This window comes from Archocentrus centrarchus, chromosome 17, assembly GCF_007364275.1.
Source record: "Archocentrus centrarchus isolate MPI-CPG fArcCen1 chromosome 17, fArcCen1, whole genome shotgun sequence".
NCBI classification, from domain to species: Eukaryota; Metazoa; Chordata; class Actinopteri; order Cichliformes; family Cichlidae; genus Archocentrus; species Archocentrus centrarchus.
Window position 1 is genome coordinate 26,234,408 of NC_044362.1, and position 21,443 is coordinate 26,255,850.

The window sequence follows — 21,443 nt, forward strand, 5'->3', positions numbered from 1 at the left end:
ATAATCCTATAAAAACTACCTGCCCACCTATCTACAAATAAATGCCTAAAGAGGAAATCATCTATCACAGACCTGCATTTAATTTACCTCCTCCATCCAACAAAGTTTCAAGTATTTCAATATGCTTCTTCATCTCCTTGTTTCCATTTTTGCTCATTATTAAGCAGCGCAATAATAAATCTTTCACCAACTGCACTGCGGATTTGCTTAAATTATTTCTGCAAAAAGTCACTCTTGCACATGTTATAAAAGGCATAAATGGTGTTATGTGTATTAATACTATTAGAGAGCATTTTATAATCTTTACAGAATTTTAAATACCAAAGGAGATGGAGGAGGTGGAGTAAGTGGAAGGCTGAACTCCAACAATAGAAGTGAACAGACAGCAAATAAATCGCAGGAGGGAGGCAAGGTCAGGAAAGCTCTGCATATGTGAGGGGACAGAAGTAGGGAATGTATATTTTTTCAGTATGGGTACCAAGACTCTGTGTTGTTTGTATTAAGAAATGCATTTTGATTGACTCCTCTTATTTCTATGTTTATGTGGGGATGTAAGTGGTGGTGGTGGTGGGAGGGGGGGGTATCTGCAGTCCAGCAAAATGGATTGTTTGCGGTTCTGTGAGGCTGCCTGCCAAAACTAATCTTCATATTTAAACAGTAAAGACTTGTGATTTCGAGTGAAACTGCACTACAAAAAGATGAAAACACTCCCTAATTTTTTGGGACAAACATATGTGATTAATTAAACATACAGAAACAATAGAATCACAGTGGTGCATTGCTGTATAATCGGCAATTATAGCTAGACTGCTTTTTATGGGTTAGATTCTCACATTAAAGCAGTGTAAGTACACCACTGACCTTGCCACAGGCCCTGCAGTGGTGCCTCCTCTTGGTGAAGGTGAACTTGACATCGCATTTCATGCAGACAGGAGCCTGGGAGTCAGGCACCCACACAGGGGCAACCTCTCCCAGGGAGCTGGCAGGTTTCCTGCACAGAGCACCCTGTTGGCCTGCCTGGAGGTCATTGTCTGGGCTCTCTGAGGGTATCAGGGCTGGAGAGTGGATGACGCCATCTCCATTCACACTGACTGCACTCTGGTCAGTCTCACTGGGCAATGTTTCAGAGGGCGTGCCTTTCCGACACTGGTTTTCGAGGTTCTTGTTCTTGTTGGCAGCAGATGGACCGAGCTGGTTCTGCACCTGGCCCGACAGAGGCTGGGGGATCTGGAGCTTGAGGCTGACGGGCTGTTTTGGTCGCGCCCCTCCATAGGGAACACTGACCGGCTGCAACCGGTTGTTAAGTTTTGGTTGGATGCTACCTGACCCCACTGCTCCTCCATCACTGTTCTCCTGCTTACTCTCCTCCATTTCTTTCTCCTCAGTTACAGAGTCTTCTTTTGAGGGGACAGGAGAGGGGGAAACGCCGTCCTCCTCCTTCTCTTCTGACTCCTGAGGCTTGGAGCTGCTCCTCCTCTCCTGTTCCAAACCACTGGGAAAATTTGTTATTCTGTGGAGCTGTTCTGCCTGTTCTTCTGGACCACATCTCCTTTCCTTCTCCTCTGGTCCAACTCTTTCCACAGGAGATGCACCATTCTCCTCCAACTCACATCCAACCTGAACAACCCTGCTTCCATTCAGGAGACTTTCTCCCTGCTCCTCTTTTAAATTTCCAGTTTGCCTTTCTGGGCCAAAGTCCTGTAAAACAGCTGAACTGCCATCATCCCCATTTTGTGTTGTGTGTTCCACATTTGGGTGAATTTTCTCAGATGGCGTTTGTTCCTGTAATCCCACCTCAAAGCTGAAACGAGTGTGACTGACAGAGCAGCCTTCTCCTCCTCCAGATGAGCCAGCTGTCTCTTCATGTTTAATCTCCTGGTCAGAATCACCAGGCTGGAAGTCTACAGGAGAGCTTATACCTTTGCTGAGGCCATCCAGCTGTGGACTGGATGGGCAGCCATTCTCCACAGTGCCAGAGGCAGTCACGGGGGGCGGCGAGAGGTTGTCAGTGCCCACCAGTTTGCCGATGTTGGGCTGGGGGAGGGGAGGGCTGTGGACGTCTGCCGGCCTCTCCTCTACCCAGGATGGAGGTTCAGGACCGGGATGTCTTTTAGGATCAGTCCCTGGAGAAGAGGTGGAGGATGAGTCGGGGAGGGTCTTAAAGGACAGGGGACTCTCCCGGGGGCTGAGGTCTGCGTGAGCCAGGGCAGGATTCAAAGAGAGCATGTGGGTTGGCGGGGCCAGGATCTGGGTCCACTTGGCGTCCGAGAGAATGGGGGTGTCTGTGTCATCTGCAGAGAAAAAGAAAGGAAAATGGAAGACTGTATGGATCTTGCCAGAAAACCTTTTTACATTTACTACTCACAATTTAAATTACAACTAATTTTTATACCAATGTCTAATCTGGTGTTGTCACCCACATGTCAGACAAACAGCTCTGACCTATCATGGGATGGACTTCATAAGACCTCTGAAGGTATCCTAATGTATCAGAAACCTGGAGATCAATTACATCCTCCAGGTGTCACAATATAAAGCCAAAGATCATGGGATATATCATAATTTCATTAGTAAAACTGCACCAATTTAACATCTATGAAGACATACAACAATAATTTCACTAATATTTCTCTAGATGCAGCAGCCTTGTTGCACTTTGCATTTGCCGGGCAAAAACTTTTACGCTCACTTTCTGAACGACTTTCAGTTTTCAGTTCAACACATGAAACAAGAGGAAATGGTATAGAGATCATGAATCCTTGAGCAACCTCGCATGAACTGCCACAGAGAACTGATACAAAGATACGCACTTCCAGGTGATCGAAAGAGCTAAAAATGGCAGGAACAAAGCAGAGGATGAACTGAGAAATGAGGTTGGCATGGAGTGGGAAATTAGTGTGTGGATAGATTGGGAAATTCTGAGAAAGTGGGCCAAAATGGCTCGCTCGCCCCTGGGAGCCATCAGTCAAGCTGACACACGACTGCTGTGTAATACAAGTAGAAATTCTCACAATATTTGTTTAAACCGACTCTCACACAGCCAACCGTCTCCTCCATCTACTGCTCTGTGAGAATGAAGATACACAGCTCAGTAATGCAGTGTTTACTCCACAATTACCATAAATAAATTCTGTGAAATCACTGTCTCAAAAAAAGGCCCTGACACAGTTTTGGGATCATTAAGTGTGATGAAAACAGCCAGCCCTCCTGTCTTGCACCAGTTTACACAGTGTTTCAAAGCCCAAGGGAAATGGAAAATTCAATTAATCCTATCCCCTCGCAGCCTGCCCTCAATCCCCACCTGTGATTGTTACTCAGACTTAATGGGCGGTGGCTGATTGTCTGACACCTTGATGATTTACTCAGAGGTTGCATAATGGCACACTGACACCAGCTTGTCAGTCCAGCTGCTGCACCTCGTTCTATTTGTCTTTCCTTGTGCAGTGGCTCACCGTTTGTCCTCAACTTCTGTCCACATCGATTAAAGCTCACCTTCGTTCTGCTCGAACTCATCCAGCACCTTGTCCAGGTTGAAGGCCTCGGCCTGGAAGTAATTCTCCATGGGTCAGGAAGCTCCACCCTGCTGACGGCCGTGTGAACCTAAGAGAAGCAGGAAACTTGTCCTAAACACCAGTCTTTCACATTTCCATACTGTATGTAAATGCCTCACATGGCCTGAATCATACCTCCTTTTTATATCTTTGTCCTCTGCTCACTTCAATATCATCTGTCTAAGGAGAAATATCCTCTAACTCCCTTTTCCTCTCTTCTCACCCCCCCAGTTCTTTCTTTAATGATTACTCTGAGGTCACAGGGATAATGACAGAGACGTGTGCATATGGTCTGAGTCTTTTTGATTAGAAAATTTCCTAACAGAAGCTGACAGTCAGGATATCAAGCAGTCAAATTTACTTCATACGCAGAAAAGGGTTTTTTTCAATGTCCCTTATGTCTATGTCTATATTTACTTAAAATAAAATAAAAAAAGAGCAGGCTCATCCTATCAGTTTTTTAATATTATGCCCTAAGATTATTTTCACTATCAATAAATCTGATAATAGTTTTCTCGATTAACAAATTAACTGCTTTAGTGAAAATGTTCCTGCCCAAAGTGGCATCTTTAATTCACTTAAGAGTGCAAATTTTGTCTCAATCTACAATTAAAAAATATCTGAACAAAGACACAAATAGCCATAATACACAGTTTGGACATCCGTTAGTCGGGAAGAAATGGCTACTAGAATCCACAGTTACAACAAGAAATCTGCATCACTTTTTAATATACACCCATGGGTGAGTGTGTCCAAACCTTTGACTGGTACTGTATCATTAAAACCATGTTTGATTATTGTGTTGGTTTTTTTTTTAAGATGCACTGTAAACACTGTCCCAGCTCAACCAAAGCAAGCAGCAGTCACACAAAGATGCAGCGTGCAACGTTTGGTTTGCAGATATCTGTGACAGAAAAATTGATCTCTGGAATGTCGAGAGAATGAAGTCTAAGGCTCAGAGGGAGACTTTAGCAAAGCAAATGTGATGCAACTGTCACCTGCTTTATAAAGAATACAAGGTGTTTTAGATCAAACGGTCAAGCAAGGACAATGCTGTGGTTTGTATCTCTAGCTTGCTCACAGCTTGTTAATATAAAATGAAGCTTTCAGTGTTACCAACACTGTTTGTTCAGCCCAGAGAGTAACACGTCACACAGGTGAGTCATGCTGACAAAATATTTTGTTCATTTAAAACCACAGGCCTGTACTCTGAAGGAGGATTTGGTGCTTAGTGAGGTATCTTCAGGTTTAATTCGGGCTTTTTAGCATTACAAAGGTGGTTCATTTTACATTGGCATGGTAACTCTTACTGCACACCTAACCAGCTCTGGAGCAGGTTAGGTGTGGTTAGGTATTACATTTTTAATATTACCTGGTAATATTAGAGATCTGCTTCACAATGACACACTTTGGGAGTTGGTTTGAATGACAACATAAAATTAAATGGGACTTTTTCCTGCTCTTTGTGCTGCTACTCAGTTGACAATTACCAATCTGAAATAGTAAAATGACATGCAAATTTATATCACAGGACTAATTTACAACAGGTTTTACATAGGAAATTAAATAGTGCTCCCATCTGTCTGTCCTCACCTGCACAGAGGTCCTCCTCAGCAGTTCCAGATGTTCTTTTTTTTTTTCCCCCTCTCTCCTCTCAGCACGTTTCACTCGTAGTTCTCAGTTCTCACCCGGTCTGGAAAGCTCCCAGCGCCCACACCTGAGATACAGAGGGGAAACACCATTCAATAAAGTGCTGGTTCTCAATTTATGTGCCAAGACACGGTGCTTTGTGATTGTTATACAATGAGAAGCGCTACAGCCAGAAATAAGAGAATTCCCTGCATAACACCTCTTCATGTGCTTGGAGCACTGTGGAACACTCTGAGAGAGGACCTGTATTAACTGTGCAAACTTCTCACTAAGTTTGAATCATTTGATGCAAAAATCTGTGTAAGACAACAATAAATAACCCAAAACTCATTTTGTTGAAGAGGACAAACATCATGGTACACAACATAAACAACCTTTGCAAAGCTAATAGCTACACATTTACAAAATTACACACTGATCAAGGCGTGCTGGTTAATGTGGGCTAACAGTTGGAAGGGTCTCTGTCACTTATATTCAAAAACAGAAAAGTCCAATGAGAGATAAAAATTTTAAAAGACAGAAAGCAGAGACAGATGGTCCAAGATAACCTGCAACCAAGAGAAGAGCCATGTCTGCTGTTTGGAAGTTTTTCAGTTTTAATGAAGGAGACTGGTTTTAATTCATCTCTGGTTGCGCTGCTTCTGTGTGTGGGTCAGGCAGCTGCACCTACACACAGTGACAGGGAACAAGGTGAGGCAAAAACAGTGTGTTACTCAATGGTAACAGCTGTTTTTGTCTTGACACATGAATCTGTGTCAAAGTTTGGGCACATAAGTGCAAATGGAGGTTTGTTTTGTTTGTTTAGAGTTTTTTTTTTTTTTTTTGAGACACTGCAAACATATATAAAGACTCGAGATTAAATTGTTCTCAAGTACATATTGAGGGTCTCCGTCTCTGATCAGCAGAGATAAACACCATCACATGACATGAAGACGACAACAGAAACTGGGAAAAATTCAGCCAAGAGAACGTCTAAGATGTCCCCAACAACATGAAGTCAGTCATGGTTTCGATTTCTCATTGTGAAGAAGTCCTGATCCTAAAGTTAATGTCCACACTGAAATCTCACTCAGCCTCAAGTGATGTGATAAAACATTTGAGCCCATGGGCTGTAGTGTGTGCATGATGTCTTTTTAGAAAGTTAGCTTAAAGACGTGATTGACAGTACTAATAAAACACTGGAGAGGCCAAGAATAACGACTCAATAGTTTTGGGAGCTCTTGTCTTTTCAAATAACAAGGGACCAAGTGCTGCAGCCCATTAAAAAAAATGAGAGCCTCATCCAAAGCAGGAGACAGTTGGACCTTGAAAAAGGGTTGATATGTCATTAGTTAACAAGCGGATACTCAATTATGTGGACAAAAAGGGAAGATACACATCAGACAGCTTAGTGTTCACCCCTCGTGCTGTTGGTCTGGCAAACTAAAACTAATAAACAAAACCCTGCATCACCCAATCATCGTGTGGGCTGCATATTATCATACACGTTACCCATCAAAGGTTGACGCGGCAAGCACAGCCATGAATGGACAGCAGCTGAAGCCTGAATCACTGTACAGTAAACCTGCCCCGTGTGTCCTTGCTGAAGAGGAGACCTTGGAGCGGGGATGTAATGTAGTGCAACTCCAAATGAGTAACAGCCAGGTTCAACTTCAGGGTCGCTCTCATAAGGACAAACGCGACCAGGGATTACGTGAGAGACCAAATATTCCACAGAGCCAAGGCCTCATAGAAATGAGCAGAGTCAACATATTTCCCCTCTTAGTTTAAGATGCAAGCAGGGGCACAGTGTCAGCACAAACCAGTGAGGGCATAGGACAGGAGGCTACACATGGAATATGTATTGGGGATCACACTATTTCAGCCACATAAAGAACAGGGCTGAATGAGGTTATCAGAGCCATAAACAGGAGAAAATTGAGCACACAGGTGTAGTGTTGCTGGAGCTCAACAAAGGGACTCTCCAATACTTTTCTAAGAAAGTGGTGAGAAAATAAAATATTCACAGCCAGTGAAAACAAACTGAACATTAAAGCCGCAAGCGGCGATGAGCGGGCCCTCGCACCCGGCGCGCGTCGACCCCTGGCGCGCTCCAGCCAAGCGGCGCGTCGACCCGTGGCACGCTCCAGCCGAACCGCGCTCGGAGGTTCTCGCAGACGAGAGAGTAGCTGGCTCACCCGGCTGTTGACGGCTCAGCAGGCTAGCCGTACTTCGCGTCGATCGTCTCCCGCTTCCAGTAGGTGGCGTCGGTGAGTGCCCACTAATTAATATGTCACAATGCTCTATGTAATGCCTGCAGCCATCAATGAAACTGTAATGACCATAGGATGATGAGTATCAGTGTCCTACTGATTTCCTGTTGCCACTAGGTGGCGTTATGAGTGTGAAACAAAGCTGATAGAGGGGTGTGTCCGGTCTCCCTTACCCTCCCATTAAGCCTGTGAAGTTTGAGGCAGATCGGACAATGTATGTCAGAGATGTAACAATTTGGTGCACTGTGGTATATGAGTAAAATCCCACATTTAGAGGGTTGCTACGGCAACACCGTTCAATATTCTACAAAACCATGAATATATTTTGATGGGCTACTTGTGTAGATGATCTGGAGCCATTTTGGTGTGACTGGATGAAAAGCTGTAGTAGAAGATGATTCAAATAGCAGGCCTGAAAAATGTGAAAAATGCTGCAAAAATGACACCTTAATTAGAACATGTCAGGCTTCCTGTTGGATTTCGGCTATCGGTCCAAGAGACTTTTTTGTACGTGTTAGGATGTTACTTCAGCATGCACGATTTCAGGTACACAGACCAAGCACTGCCCTGGGGCTGATGTTTAGAACCTATCTGGGCCTGAAATGGAAAAAAAGTCCAAATTCAGAGGGTTGCTACGGCAACACCGTTCAATATTCTACAAAACCATGAATATCTTTTGATGGGCTACTTGTGTGGATGATCTGGAGCCATTTTGGTCTCACTGGGTCAAATGCCGTAGGAGGAGTTGAGGCAAAAAGGCCTGAAAAAGGCGAAAAATGCTGCAAAAATGACACTTTAAAGTAAACGTGGCTGACTTCCTGTTGGGTTTGGGCTATCGGTCCAAGAGAGTTTTTTGTAGATGTTAGCATCTTACATCAGCAGGCACATTTTCAGGTACATAGAGAAAGCACAGCCCAGGGGCTGATGTTTAGAATCTCTGTGAATTGGAAATTGAAAAAAGTCCAAATTCAGAGGGTTGCCATGGCAACACCGTTCAATATTGTACAAAACCCTGAATAACTTTTGATGGGCTACTTGTGTAGATGATCTGGAGCCAATTTGGTGTCACTGGGTGAAATGCCCTAGGACAAGTTCGTTCAAATAGCAGGCGTGGAAATCGCAAAAATTGACACCTTCAATTGAAGATGGCCGACTTCCTGTAGGGTTTAGGGTATGGGTCCAAGAGACTTTTTTGTACGTCTTAGTATGTTACATGAGCATGTACATTTTCATACATGTAGATAAAACGTAGCTCCGGGGCTACTCAAAAAACTTGCTATTTTAAGATATTCCGAGCTGCCACTAGGCGGCGCTCTAACGTTTATGGACTTTATGCATATGAGTGTGTTCAGGGCAGCATGCTTATCACACCACTGAAGTTTGAGCCAGATTGGGCAAGTTGGCTTTGAGTTACAGCCATTTTTGTGTTCATGGCGAATCATCGAACTTTGCCGTCCCATAAGGGTCACGCCCTTTTGTCAAAAACTCACAGTTTTGAAAACACAGTAAGTCCAACTTCTTAAGGCTTTCCAGGTGAAATTTGAGATGGTTCTGCTAAACCACCTTGGAGCTGGACCTCCAAGTGTAAAATATGACATTTCCTGTTCCCACTAGGTGGCGCTGCGACTGATATTAAATATTGTCATATGTATGTGTTCAGGGGGGCACCCTCATCCTACTGGAGAAGTTTGATGCACATTGGATCATGTAGGTATGAATGAGAGGCAATCAAAATTTCATGGCGAATGATCAAAGTTCAAAGGGGCATAAGGACCCCTCCCCCTTGGCAAAAACTCACCATTTTCGAGATTTAGATTCCCCTGGGGGTGTAGGTTAGACAAACCAAATATGAAGATGATAACGTCTAAAACCTCTGAGTTATTAGAAAAAGTGTGAGGGCTGCAAATCGCCAAATTTGCATAATTAATTCAAAATGGCGGACTTCCTGTTGGGTTTAGGGCATGGCTCCAAGAGGATTTTTTGTGCGCCTGGACATGATATACATGTCTATGAAGTTTCATTCATGTACGTGAAACACAGCGGTGGGGCTCCAGTTTAGGGGGCGCTAGCGAGCCATTTGGGCGCGCCCTTGCCCGAGCCCATTAAAATACTTAAATTTTCACCAGGTGTGACGCATGTGCAAAGTTTCATGAGTTTTTGAATATGATAAAGCCCCCAAAAAGCCAATTCATTTGCCTGAATAATAAAAAAAAAAAAAAAAAAAATAATAATAATAAACGAAGCAATTACAATAGGGCCTTCGCACAGTTCGTGCTCGGGCCCTAAATATAAGCTGTCAGACTGACATTTAAAATGCACTGAATGATTCACAACATCAAGTCGTGCACTACATGCATAAAAAACACTCCACTTTAAATACTGCTGGCTGTTGAAACTTCTCTAAATTAATACGCAACATTTCTTGGAAATCAACGTTTGAAAAGCTAATGCATGATCGAGTCCGCATCTTCTCTGACAGGAAAGCAACGGAGCTTCATTCATGCCTTTTGTGCAGGTGAATCAACAGGACTTCGCTGCTGCACCATCGCCAAGTGCTCGCAAATCTACTGATTTTTGGATTTTTCTCTCTCATATTGCAGGGACTTTGCAATATAAAGTGCCTCGAGGCGAGTGTTGTTGCGAGTTGGTGCTATAATAATGAAACTGAATTGAAACCAAATTGAAAATTTGATCATGTGCTCGGTTATGGCTCACTAATGTATGTAAATTTTCCACTGTGGTTGCACAGCCTTTGAACAAAGGCACATCTTTAAACATACAGGGCAACACCTCTGACTGTGCGCGCTACACAACAGCTTTGTCCAAATTGGCAAAGCAACAATGCTTTTATCAGAGCCTGCGACAAACCTGTAGGCAGGCACAGTCCAGAGGGAGTACAGTGACTCGACACAAGAGGAAAAACGGTGGCATTTTCAGAACCAAAACCCACAGTGATATAAATGGCTATCAATTAATTTAACCTCTGTGCGCAGGTGGGGAAACTCCAACACAAGACTCACCCACAAACCGCTGCAATCTCAATGATACTTCAGTTTATGAAATTTAATTTTCCCTCATCTGTACAGTCCCACGTTTTCCACCTTCTACATTTTTGAAGTCAGATGTTAAAAAAGGGCAAATAACTCAAAACCTTTTTGATCTGATGGAAAAGTACGTGAGGAAAGTACCAAATCAATTAAACTATTAAATAAAATTGAATGAGCTGAAATATCAGGTTATACTACATGACATGGTTCCTGAGTTGTGACTAAATTTAACAGCCTATTTTATGCTTTATTACAACATTGATTAAAACAGGATTGCAATTCATGGCCGATGGATTGATTCACTGGGCTGTGAAAGTTTTTTTTTTTTTGTTGTTTTATATCAGGAACTATCTGATTTTAAAAAATAAATAAATAATTAAATTTAAAAAAAAAAGGTCGACAACTTAAATATGGCCAATAGAAAAGAAAACAATAGAAAAGCTAGAGGCATAGACTGTATGCCTCTAGCTTTGTGGAGTTGTTTTTTTGAAGATTCGAGCTCATCCTTTAGTTCTTCCCACTTTAGGTTTTTGAAAACACATATTATAATCAAGGGGATTGGATTTATTCTTCCAAAGTTTGTGGCACAAATTGCTTTGTCTCCAGAGGGGGTGTACTACGAAGCAAGATTAATGGCACAGTGAGCTGTGTCGAGCTTAAAGTTAGAGTTGTCACACAAGTGTCTCTCTTTATCTAGCTAAACCACAGAGCTGACTTATGCTAAACATATAACCTAGTCAGAAGTAGGTGATCTTTAGGATTTTGGTTAAAAAAAAAAAAAATTAGGGCTAGGTGAATTAGGGCTTGGTGGTACACTAATTCACCCTTCTCCTTCTGAATTCTGAAGCAGTGACAGCTGCACCTAGGCATAAACCACACAGCTGTTCTGCCTTTGACAAAAACAAACAGTACAAGGAATTAGCCTGCTTCATCATCCTTCTAATGGGTGTTATCATTTACCAAGTGAACATCATGTTGTATTAAATAAGACTTTAAAACTAGCAAGCCACACCATAACCATATCAGCAAAGTTTACTGGGGTCAAAGTTGAGGGGGGGCCAAAATTTATACAGCCAGACTTCTTTAAACAAAGAGGAGACACCCCCTGTTGGCCACTAGAAAGAATACAGAGGCACAGGCGCTATCTTGTATGGTCTCTATGCCTGGAGACTGTTGTTGGACACTGAAATAGCATCAGCAGGACAAAGACCAAAGAATTGTTTTGTGTTTTTAAAAGAAAAATTGAAACTAAAGAGTGAGGTGATCCACTTTGGAGGGAAATTACCTTCACACCATCTGCTCCAACCACTCAACTAAAGCAACATCGAAGCACCAAGTTTTAACTTCATCTAACCTCAGCACTGTTTCCTTCAGCTGGGAAGTCTCCCTCTTAATGAAAGACTTCTAAAACCGTCTCGCACTATAACAGCATCCAATGGCGCTGTTGTAAACACATACACACACGCCTCCATAAGGACCGGAGCCCAACCCTGATTAAGATTTAATTACTCTGCAGAGGCGTTGAATAATGCATCTTTAGTCAAAGTGCGTGAAGAAGTCATATTTTTAGACATGTAAACTCAGAAAGATGCTTCAGAGGAGATAGATGTACATGAAAGAGTGTCAGAGAGCAGTCCTGCTGCTACAAAATCTTAAATAGTATGTCGCGTACAAACATGCTGCAACTCATCAAAAACCATCAAAGAAGAAACTGTATGACGGCGCCTGAAGTACAACAAGAATATCAAGATTGTGCATGACAGAACAGCTCAGCTGATATTATAACTGCTCTTTGAACAACACGCTAATGACTTATTTAACAGAGATGCCACAACATTATTTTTGCTTTCTCTTTGCTTTGCTATGCCTCATACGGTCATGGTCCTGGGCAGGTGGCCTAGTGTTTTGAGTTCTTTTGGTGATGTTATGTTTTTGTTGTATTTCTTAGATTCCTTACAGTTTAGATCCTCAGTTTGTTATTGTTTCAGTGTCCTGTTATTAGTTACTGTATTTTATTCTGGTCTGCCTTTGTTCTGGTCTTCCCCATGTCTGTGTTCCTGTGTCCGTTTTGTCCCCGTGTCTTGGCCCTTTTCTGTTTCGTTTCCCTTCCCATTATTTCCTTGTGTGTGGTGTTTAGGTTTCCGTTCCCTTAGCTTTAGAGTTTAGTTATCCCTGTGTTTTTCCCTTTGTGTTCCTCCCTTGTTGTGTGGAGTCTCTTGTGTCTATTTTCCCCAGTGTGTATGCTACTCCTTGTGCTGTCAAGTCTGTCTTGGTGTCTTGTTTATTCACTTCCTGTTTTATTTTGACAGTCCCATGTTCCATGCACTTTGTGTTTGGTTTTGCTTCCTTTGTGTTATTAGTTTCATTTGGTTCACTTGTTGTTCCCTGCTGTTTTGAGTCAAGCTCTGCTTCATGCTACCTGCATTGGGGTCCAGCCCTGCCAGCCACACAGCCAAACCACGACAGTTTCATCTCTATGGTTCAAAATCAATCAAGGGATGGTGAACAGTAGTCACGGGGCAACAGTCCAATGTCACGCCCTACCAAAAAGGTGAGGACTGGGTGAGAGTCCCTGTAGGCAACTGTTAATACTCCTTCTATTAGCAGTTTTACTTTTTCAAGATCAATATTACCAAATCGAAGGTTCTTTCTTACATACAGAAAGTGTAGAGCTGGACTAAAGAGCAAGTGAATCTGAGCTTTTAGAGAGGGGTGAAAATGCAGCAGCGTAAAAGAAAGGGGTGAACTTCATTTATAACAAAGAAAAAAAAAAAAAAAGAGCTCTGAATTGATAATGAATTCAAAACAGTAATCATTCCACTCGGTTTAATATGAGCATCCAACACTGCAAGGAAAGGCGTAATAGATCCACTTTATTGAATCAAACGTTTTCACTGAAATGACACTGCTTTTTTTAATATTCATGTCTGACTCTGTAAATTCAGTGAAATTCAGGATACTGAAAGGTATCCTGCCTCATCAATAAAGGGTAATTTAAAATAAAAAAAAGCGCGAATAGAATATATTGACAGGGAGTATAAGTACATGTACTAAACACAACAAGGGACTATTTTTAAATCAAGCAACCAGCAGCTGATCTTCAGGTTCACTCCAGCAGTCACACTCCAGTGTCAACCAGACATGCTAATACTGAAGTGGCCCATCAGGCTACTAACACAATAAACCATACCTGACTGGACCTGCTTGGCATGGCAGCCAAATTAAATAAGACAAGGGCATAAACAGCGAGGAAGATCGGACATACCAGAATGTTAAACAGTTGATTAGGTCCTCGCAGTCAGACCAAGACTCTGTATCCTGTTGTTGTTTCCTGCATTCACTTCCTCACCAATGAGGTGGATATCCTCTACAATCATTAGTATAAGCTGACATTTATATTTTGGTTGTGTATTACATCTGCACACACACACACACACACAATGAGTTTTAAAATTGTGTAATTAAATAATACTTCCCTTAAAAATATTTGATATTTTTTGACATCCACTTCATGCATGTGCATTTTTATCAACAGGCCCTTTATACAGCATATACTTCACATGTCACAGCAGTTAAATAACCATAAAGTCATTGATTACAGCATTTAAGCGCAGCATTTCCAGGATTTAGGCACTGTGTATGCTGCCTCATTGGCATGGCCCCCTTAAATATTAGTTGCTCATCATTAAAGTTATTATTTCCATTTCTGCTTCTCTTACAACCAAGGTATAAATATCTGTTCAAAAACAGGAAGAAAATCTGGGCCTGCATACATAAAGTCATTCCAAAGTAAAATTGGGTTTTTTGTCATCTAAACCCTGCGAATGACCCAAGATTTCCTCGTAAAATTAAGAATAAATGTCCTGCATAAATGTTTCTGAGTGTTCAGACTTGGTCTCGCCTCATGAAGTATTCAAGAGACCTTGAGAGCAAACGGTAACCCGGTTAGAAGCCACCAGCTGACGGCTGCATTTACGCACACAAAGACAGGAGCCAGAAATGTTACAGTGCAGGAAAGCTGTTTTGGAAATAAATGATTTAAACACTAAATTGGTTTTGTGGTCAAAAGAAAAGAAAAAAATAATTAACCACTTTATATTTGCAATGTCCAGGTTTTCAAATGTGATAATTTTCTGTATGTAATGTTTTTGGGATTTGAACATTAGGTAGGACAAATTAAAAACTGATGTATAATTTTATTACCAAAGATTATTCATTTTATAAAAATGGTAACTTATAGTTCTTTTTTTTTCTCGATTTTCCTGACCGCCTATCCAAATTATAGTGCTGGAGCCTTTTCCAGCTGTCACTGGGTTTAATGCAGGGTACATTAATCAGTATGACAATAATCATAAGTTACGGTCCTAATTGCATTCATTTATATACAAACATTGCATATCTTGGCTCAAAGTTACCCCATAAAAGGTTAACTGTTCACATAAACACAACCGATCCACACATAGTTAAGCCAAAGAGTGTGTGTTACCTCATGAATAGAAGTCTGTGCATTTCCCTGTTATTTCTGCCCATCTAATAAATCGAGTTGAAAATCTGTCCCCCCCTTTATCCATTTATAGTTTTATACTGTTGTACTGTTTAACACATATGTAAAGTAAATACAGAAACATTTTTGTTGTAGTTTCACTTTGTTTTACTTTGTTTATTGGTACTGGGACTGTTGTCCTGACAAAACTAGACATTTAAATTTTGAAAAATATGGTGCTGTCTTCTTGGAACGTGTGATTTTGTAGCTCAAACAATGTCCAGGAGTCCATGAATAAAAATATGGAGCTGGAAATGAACATTAATGTCCCGTTTAAAAATTATTAAATTAAATGTTTCCAAATATATCTAATTTCTTGTATTAAAATCATTAATATATATGCCTTCAGAGAGACGACAGTGACAAGCTGCGCATTAAATTGTAATGAATGGTGTGATGCAGCCCTGACGCATAACTACAGAGCCCTGATATTGGTTGATTTAGAGCATCAGGGAGGATATTTGGCACTGTGCTCTGTATTCTACAACAGCTGGGTGTCTTTAAGCTAACACATGAGAATGATGTTTAGATTTTACTGGAAGTTGGAAGGTGTAGTTCTGCAGGATTCACGTTTTACACATGTTGACTTCAAGTGGCCAAGAGGGATAAATGACTAGTTTTAGCACTAGCACTGAGCTGAAGTGATATTTGATATGAATCATCAGCTTATCCTAGCATTTCACTTTTTTAACCCTTAAGCAACAAAGCTGCTAACCAGCTAAACAGCTCAAATGACCAGGAGGTGTCTATGAATTTATGAATTGGTGGCATTTATGAACACATTATATTTCAACTAGGAATCTCTTTTTTTTTTTTTTAAGGGCTTTATTTATTTGTCATACCGTTACTGTTTCTTTTATCTGTGACAAAAATAACTGGTATAAAAATCTAAGTCAACTAACTGTTGTTTTATTTCACTTTTTCTTTTAAAAAGAAAAATGCTAATGTTTGCCGTTTTTGCACGTCTGAAGCAGTCAATGAAGTGTTAGGAAAATCGAAAAAGGTGCAGCAATGTACGTACAAATAAATAAATAAATATAAGGCAAAAACAGAGTTTGTACAGTTCTAATGAGCTTCAAAGTCAATATTTAGTATGGCCACCTTTATTCTTCAACACAGCCTGAACACTCTTAGGCAGCTTTCTTGTCATTTCTCCAAGTAGTCTTCAGGAATAGTTCTCCAGACTTCTTGAAGGCCATTTCTCTTCTTTGGATGGTGGCTGCTTTTTGTTCTGTGCTCTGTCAAGATGATCCCACACGCTTCAATATTGTTGAGGTCTGGGCTTTGGGGAGGCCAATCCATGACAGATAATGTCCCATTGTGTGTTTGTGTGTTTTTACTGCATTGGCAGTATGTTTGGGATCACTGTCATTAAGATCTTGCTGATCAAACACTTTAAAGATGGTATTGCATGGGGTGAACAAAACCTGACTGTACTTTTCTGTGTTCGTGATTCCATCAATTTTGACAAGCTCTGTCTGTCAAACTATAAAAAAAAATGAGGGGTGGCTCAATACTTTCGCACAGTACTGTATATTACTATAGATTATTATTAGTAGTAAATTAGTAGTAGATTAGCATAAATTTTTCCTGAAGGATCAATTCATTTTCCACAGTGGATGCATGCATGACACAAACAAATCAGACATAAAGCTTGTAAAAAACAAAAAAAAACAAAAAAAAGAAACGAAAGAAGTATTTATATGCAACTATATGTTTTTTGTAATAAAATATTAAAGATATTGCTTAGTTTGAACTTCTTAAATATAAAGTTTGCTTTTCTTTTTTCCTTTTTTTATACATGATAAATTTTAATTCTTTGACTTTTGGACTGACAGAAAACAAGCAGGGGCTGAAGAATACTTTTAATTCACATAAACTAACAGCCATTAGCTTCTGCTTTTTTTGGACTATTAAAAGTAATGTGATTAATCAGGGCTATGTTACAGACAATGATTAATCATGAAAATAATCTGCGGATGATTTATCTGAAAAGGGCTTGTGTACGAAAACTGTACACTTTATAAATAGTTTTAAAAAAAACCATTGAACTTCCCCTTTTTTCGAACACTGTAAAACTTCCCAGGAGTACGATTTCACATCCTGAGAAACGGCGTTTTTAGAGCCACATCCAGCACCGCCGAGCTCCAGACGCCGTCTACTGAGGGTGAACGCAGGAAATCTCAAATGATCACTTCCTCTCTTTAAGAATAGACTGACATCACTTTCTACCAGCGTGATCGCATGACTGAGTGACACATTATTATGTAATGCTTAACGCCCAGGCTGGGAGTACACTGGGAGTTGTTCTACCTCCTCCTTCTGTAAGATTTTTTTTTTCCCTTCAAGACAAAATAAATAAAAGCAAAAACACAAAGTAAAACATGCCACAGGTTTGTATCCTCTGAAAGGTCAGGGTTTCTTAAAAATAAGATAATTTCTTTGACAGGAGAGGTTGAAAAGGTAAATCCCCTGAGATTTACCTTCAGGAGGAAGGAGGAAAGTAGCTGTCCTCCTGTTATAAAGAGCTGCTCTGCTTCACAGAACGTGTCAGAAGCTATTACGAGCTTCCTTTCTCCCTCATGTTTGATCTACATTTAACCACCACTACAAAGAAAGAAAAATCAGCACAGGGAGACAGGCTGGTGGGCTGCCATTAGGGAGACTTGTAATTCTTTCTGAAAGCATACAGTAACCTACATCTGGGACGTCTCTGCACACATGAGAGCCCGTCTCTGCATGGGCGCCTGTTGGATCAGTCGAATCACGCATCCTCACTGGGATTTAAAACCACCTGAAGATGAAGTGGGATATCATCATGTTTTATGCTAAAACAAAACAAACAAAAAAAAAACAACAACTCTGACATCAAGTGTGGACAAATGCTATCTAACAGTGGATGATTAATTAAGATACAGTTGGATATCTGGTGGGGATATGGCTTTTTCTTGGGTCCCAAATCCATTTGTCACAACTGATGACTTTTCAAAGTGGCCCTGAGGTTGGCCCACTTCTGGATAAAGCCACCTCCAGAATTCAACCAAGCCTCAGATAGCAAATGCAAATTTGTTTGGATTAAACTTAGATCTAGATAGATAGATAATACTGATGCCCTTAATTAATCCACTGTCTGAAACAAGCTGTTTTACCACCTTTCCCATTAAGCCAATTTTCTTCTAATTGGCTGACCCTCTCAAACAGAAGGTCTGACCTGCAGAGCTGTGTGCTTGAGATGACCAAATAAAGGATACCTGCTCACGCTGACATCAAACAGTGCCAAGACAAGAAACCATGCGTGTAGAGCACTCTGAAGCCTTTGGCTCACAGTGATTACTTGTACATAACACTGACATTATTTCATTACTTCATTATTGTAAAAACTTGAGCATATTTAATATGAATATCCATTCAGGGCAGCACGGTGGCATGGTGGTTAGCACTGCTGCCTCACAGCTAGAAGGTCTGGGTTCAAATCCACCTTGGTCGGGGTCTTTCTGAATGGAGTTTGCATGTTCTCCCCACGTCTGCGTGGTACTCCGGTTTCCCCCCAAAGACATGCAGTTACTGGCATTAGGTTAATTGGTGATACTAAATTGGCCATGAGTGTAAATGGTTGCCTGTCTCTCTGTTGGACAGCTGGGATAGACTCCAGCATCCCTGCGACCCTGAACAGTTTAAGTGGAAGAGAATGGATGGATGGATCCATTCATGTAACAGTAGCAAAAAAATGAGGAACATCATAACAGCTCACCTTTAAAGACATAAGACTGACATAAGAGGTCAGTAATGATTTCAGGGAGGTGTAAAGAAAGCGAGAAATATTATGACATGCATTGCAAATATTTTGCACCACATTACATTAAAACTGCTCATCAGCAGCAGATAGATGAGAGAGGCCTAAAACTAAGAGGACTTTGTCATGCAGCAGAGTATATTTGGCATCAATAAATATCCTGTCAAAATGTTACTATAATCTACCTGCAGAATTTTTAAAGTTTAATTTTGTATTCTGAATTTTTGGCACCCACCAGAGCAGTTCTAGCCTGCACCAAAGAAAATCCACTTATTTTAATAAAATGTATTAGAAGAGCAGGGATTTTATTTATTTATTTTTAATGACAGTCAGGAAAAGAAAAGGGAAGATACAGATCTCTCTCAAATAAGATAGAACAGAAAGATGACCGCTTGCTTGGATTATGTAACCATTAGTGGCACTGTTCAACCTGAGAAGCATAACTTACCTAGTCAAAACGTAAAAAAAGTCACGCTTGACAATGTAACTATAATTTAATTGCACATTTTGGCTGATATTATAATAAGACCTGGACTGAGGCAAAGAGACCAAACCCAAAGGATGTAGCACCAAGAAAGCTCACAAAAGCAGTCCTTAAGAACACATAGATGACCATTTGCTTGAATTATGCAACCATAAGTGCCACTATGGCTGTGCCTGCTGCCTGCAGGCCAAACACAGCCTCGCTGGATAAATATGACTCTCAGGTAGACTGGGTAAGCACATGGAAAGCTACTCTGTGTTATCAAACAAGGTGGGTTAAACTGGCGCAGCTACACAGAAGCAGCAGTTAAGTGTTTGTCTATTTGTTAACTTGGGTAGTTGTATTAGCTGGGCAGCTAGCTGAATTTAACCAAATTTGCTAGAAGGCCACGAGTTAAGTTTCCAAAACAGTTGTGACCGATTCGCCTTAACAGCGTGTCAAAAAACTAAAATGCTAGGCATTAAATAATACCACTTAACAGCAGCAGGCTGTACTAGAGGAAGCTAGAAATAGCCCCAAAGGTTGAGCGTGCAGTCGTGCGCCGAGTGACGGCGGAGACTTGCTGCACAGGCGGACACTCACGCCGCCACTGATTCGGGGGGCTCCGTGGCTAACGGCCAGTCATAACGGTTATGAGAAACCACAAAAAGCCTTCCTCCTCACATCAAGTCACCCACACTAAAGTATTTTCCTCCCGTCGCACTGCTACCAGCCTCACTGGCTGTGTATCCGCAGCTCGCAAAGCAAGGGAGAGCGCGTTGTGTAATAGACCTGTGATATAGTGTTACCGTAACGGCACCTTCTCCATATTCCTCACCGTTTATCCAACTAAATAAACCACAAAATACCACAGCAGCCATCCACGCTCACTTGGGCTGCACCGATAGTTGCCGTTGCAATGGCGGTTTGTAAACGTTGGAGCAACAACAGACCTGTGAAATGTCACGAAAACAAATCCAGTTACTCACCGGAGGAATCCTCATCTTTACGTAAAGTCCCGCGGAGCCCCTCCGTTAGCATCCGCCATACCTGATCGTCTTTCAGAGCTATTTTTGAGTATCCGCCTAGCGTAGACCCACCACCGCCTGCTTGACTCAAACAGTCGGAAAGTAAAGCCTCTAGTCTAGCGTAGTTGTGCGACAGCAGCACTCAAGGATCCCTCCCCCAAGGTTTAATACTGGGGAAAAGAAGGAGCAGCGGTAAATTAGCCAAAATTTAAATCATTAACGTCCGGTTTTCAAAATAAGACACGCAGCTAGATAGTTGTTAATCCACCTTAAAGAAAAACACAGCAAATTCACACAAATTATACAAAACACATGATTTACACACAGACAAGTAAAAAAAAAACGTTAATATGAAAGTGAAAAACGTATGTGAGGCAAGTGCATATTTGATGTGAAAGCATATAACTCATAGGGTGGTAGTAAGATTATAAGAGTCTGTTTAATCTTAAAGCACATTCATCTTCACACATGAAAACAAAATGGGAAAAGGGAGGATGTATAATTGTGTCTGAGTAGGAATGGACAATGTTATGGAGATTTCAATGGAAATGTACCAGTTCACAGCAATGGAGAGAGTTTAGTTGGAAGAATCATTACCATGGCTTCTGGGATCATCCCATTATTAAAAACTGTTGGAAAGCAATACACAGGGCCCTGAGAGACATTTTTAATTGTCAAATTTACTTGCAAAGTAAGTTTATCTATTTTGGGTATAATAGATTAAAAGAGATGAATACTTAATGAACATAATGCTGGTGGCCGGTAAAAGACTCTTGTCAGGAACTGGTTATTACAGGAGAGCACAGCACTGAATATATGGATGGAAATCACAATGAACATTTACAAAATGGAAAAGATAATAGAATTTATAAATCTGAACAATTTGTTTTATACTGGGAAAAATAGATCTGACTTTATTTTTGCTAATTTGCAATGAATTTATGTCTGTCCTACTTGTTTTTTCTCTCTGTCTTGCACTCTTTTCTTTTCCCTTATCTCATTTGCCAAGTGTATATCTGTAATATGCTGTACATGTAGTGTTTGGCATTTAAAAAAACAAAAATCATTTACCTTGCCTTGTTTGGTGTCATTTTTTTCAGCACAACCTCATATGTG

At 41.0% G+C, this 21,443-nt stretch overlaps 1 protein-coding gene across 4 annotated transcripts in view; it reads right to left on the reverse strand.

The window, feature by feature from the left end:
- The window catches only part of zfyve9a (zinc finger, FYVE domain containing 9a), a 42,332-nt gene extending 21,798 nt beyond the window's left edge, over positions 1-20,534 (reverse strand). For all 4 annotated transcript variants that reach the window (XM_030751167.1, XM_030751165.1, XM_030751166.1 and 1 more), the window contains exons 1-4: positions 20,289-20,534; positions 5,145-5,268; positions 3,493-3,600; positions 862-2,291 (exon numbers count right to left, since the gene is read on the reverse strand). In XM_030751167.1, coding sequence (XP_030607027.1) covers positions 862-2,291; positions 3,493-3,562 — 1,500 coding nt within the window. In that variant the 5' untranslated portion in view covers positions 3,563-3,600; positions 5,145-5,268; positions 20,289-20,534. The remainder of the gene's footprint in view (positions 1-861; positions 2,292-3,492; positions 3,601-5,144; positions 5,269-20,288) is intronic.
- Positions 20,535-21,443: the final 909 nt, after the last annotated feature.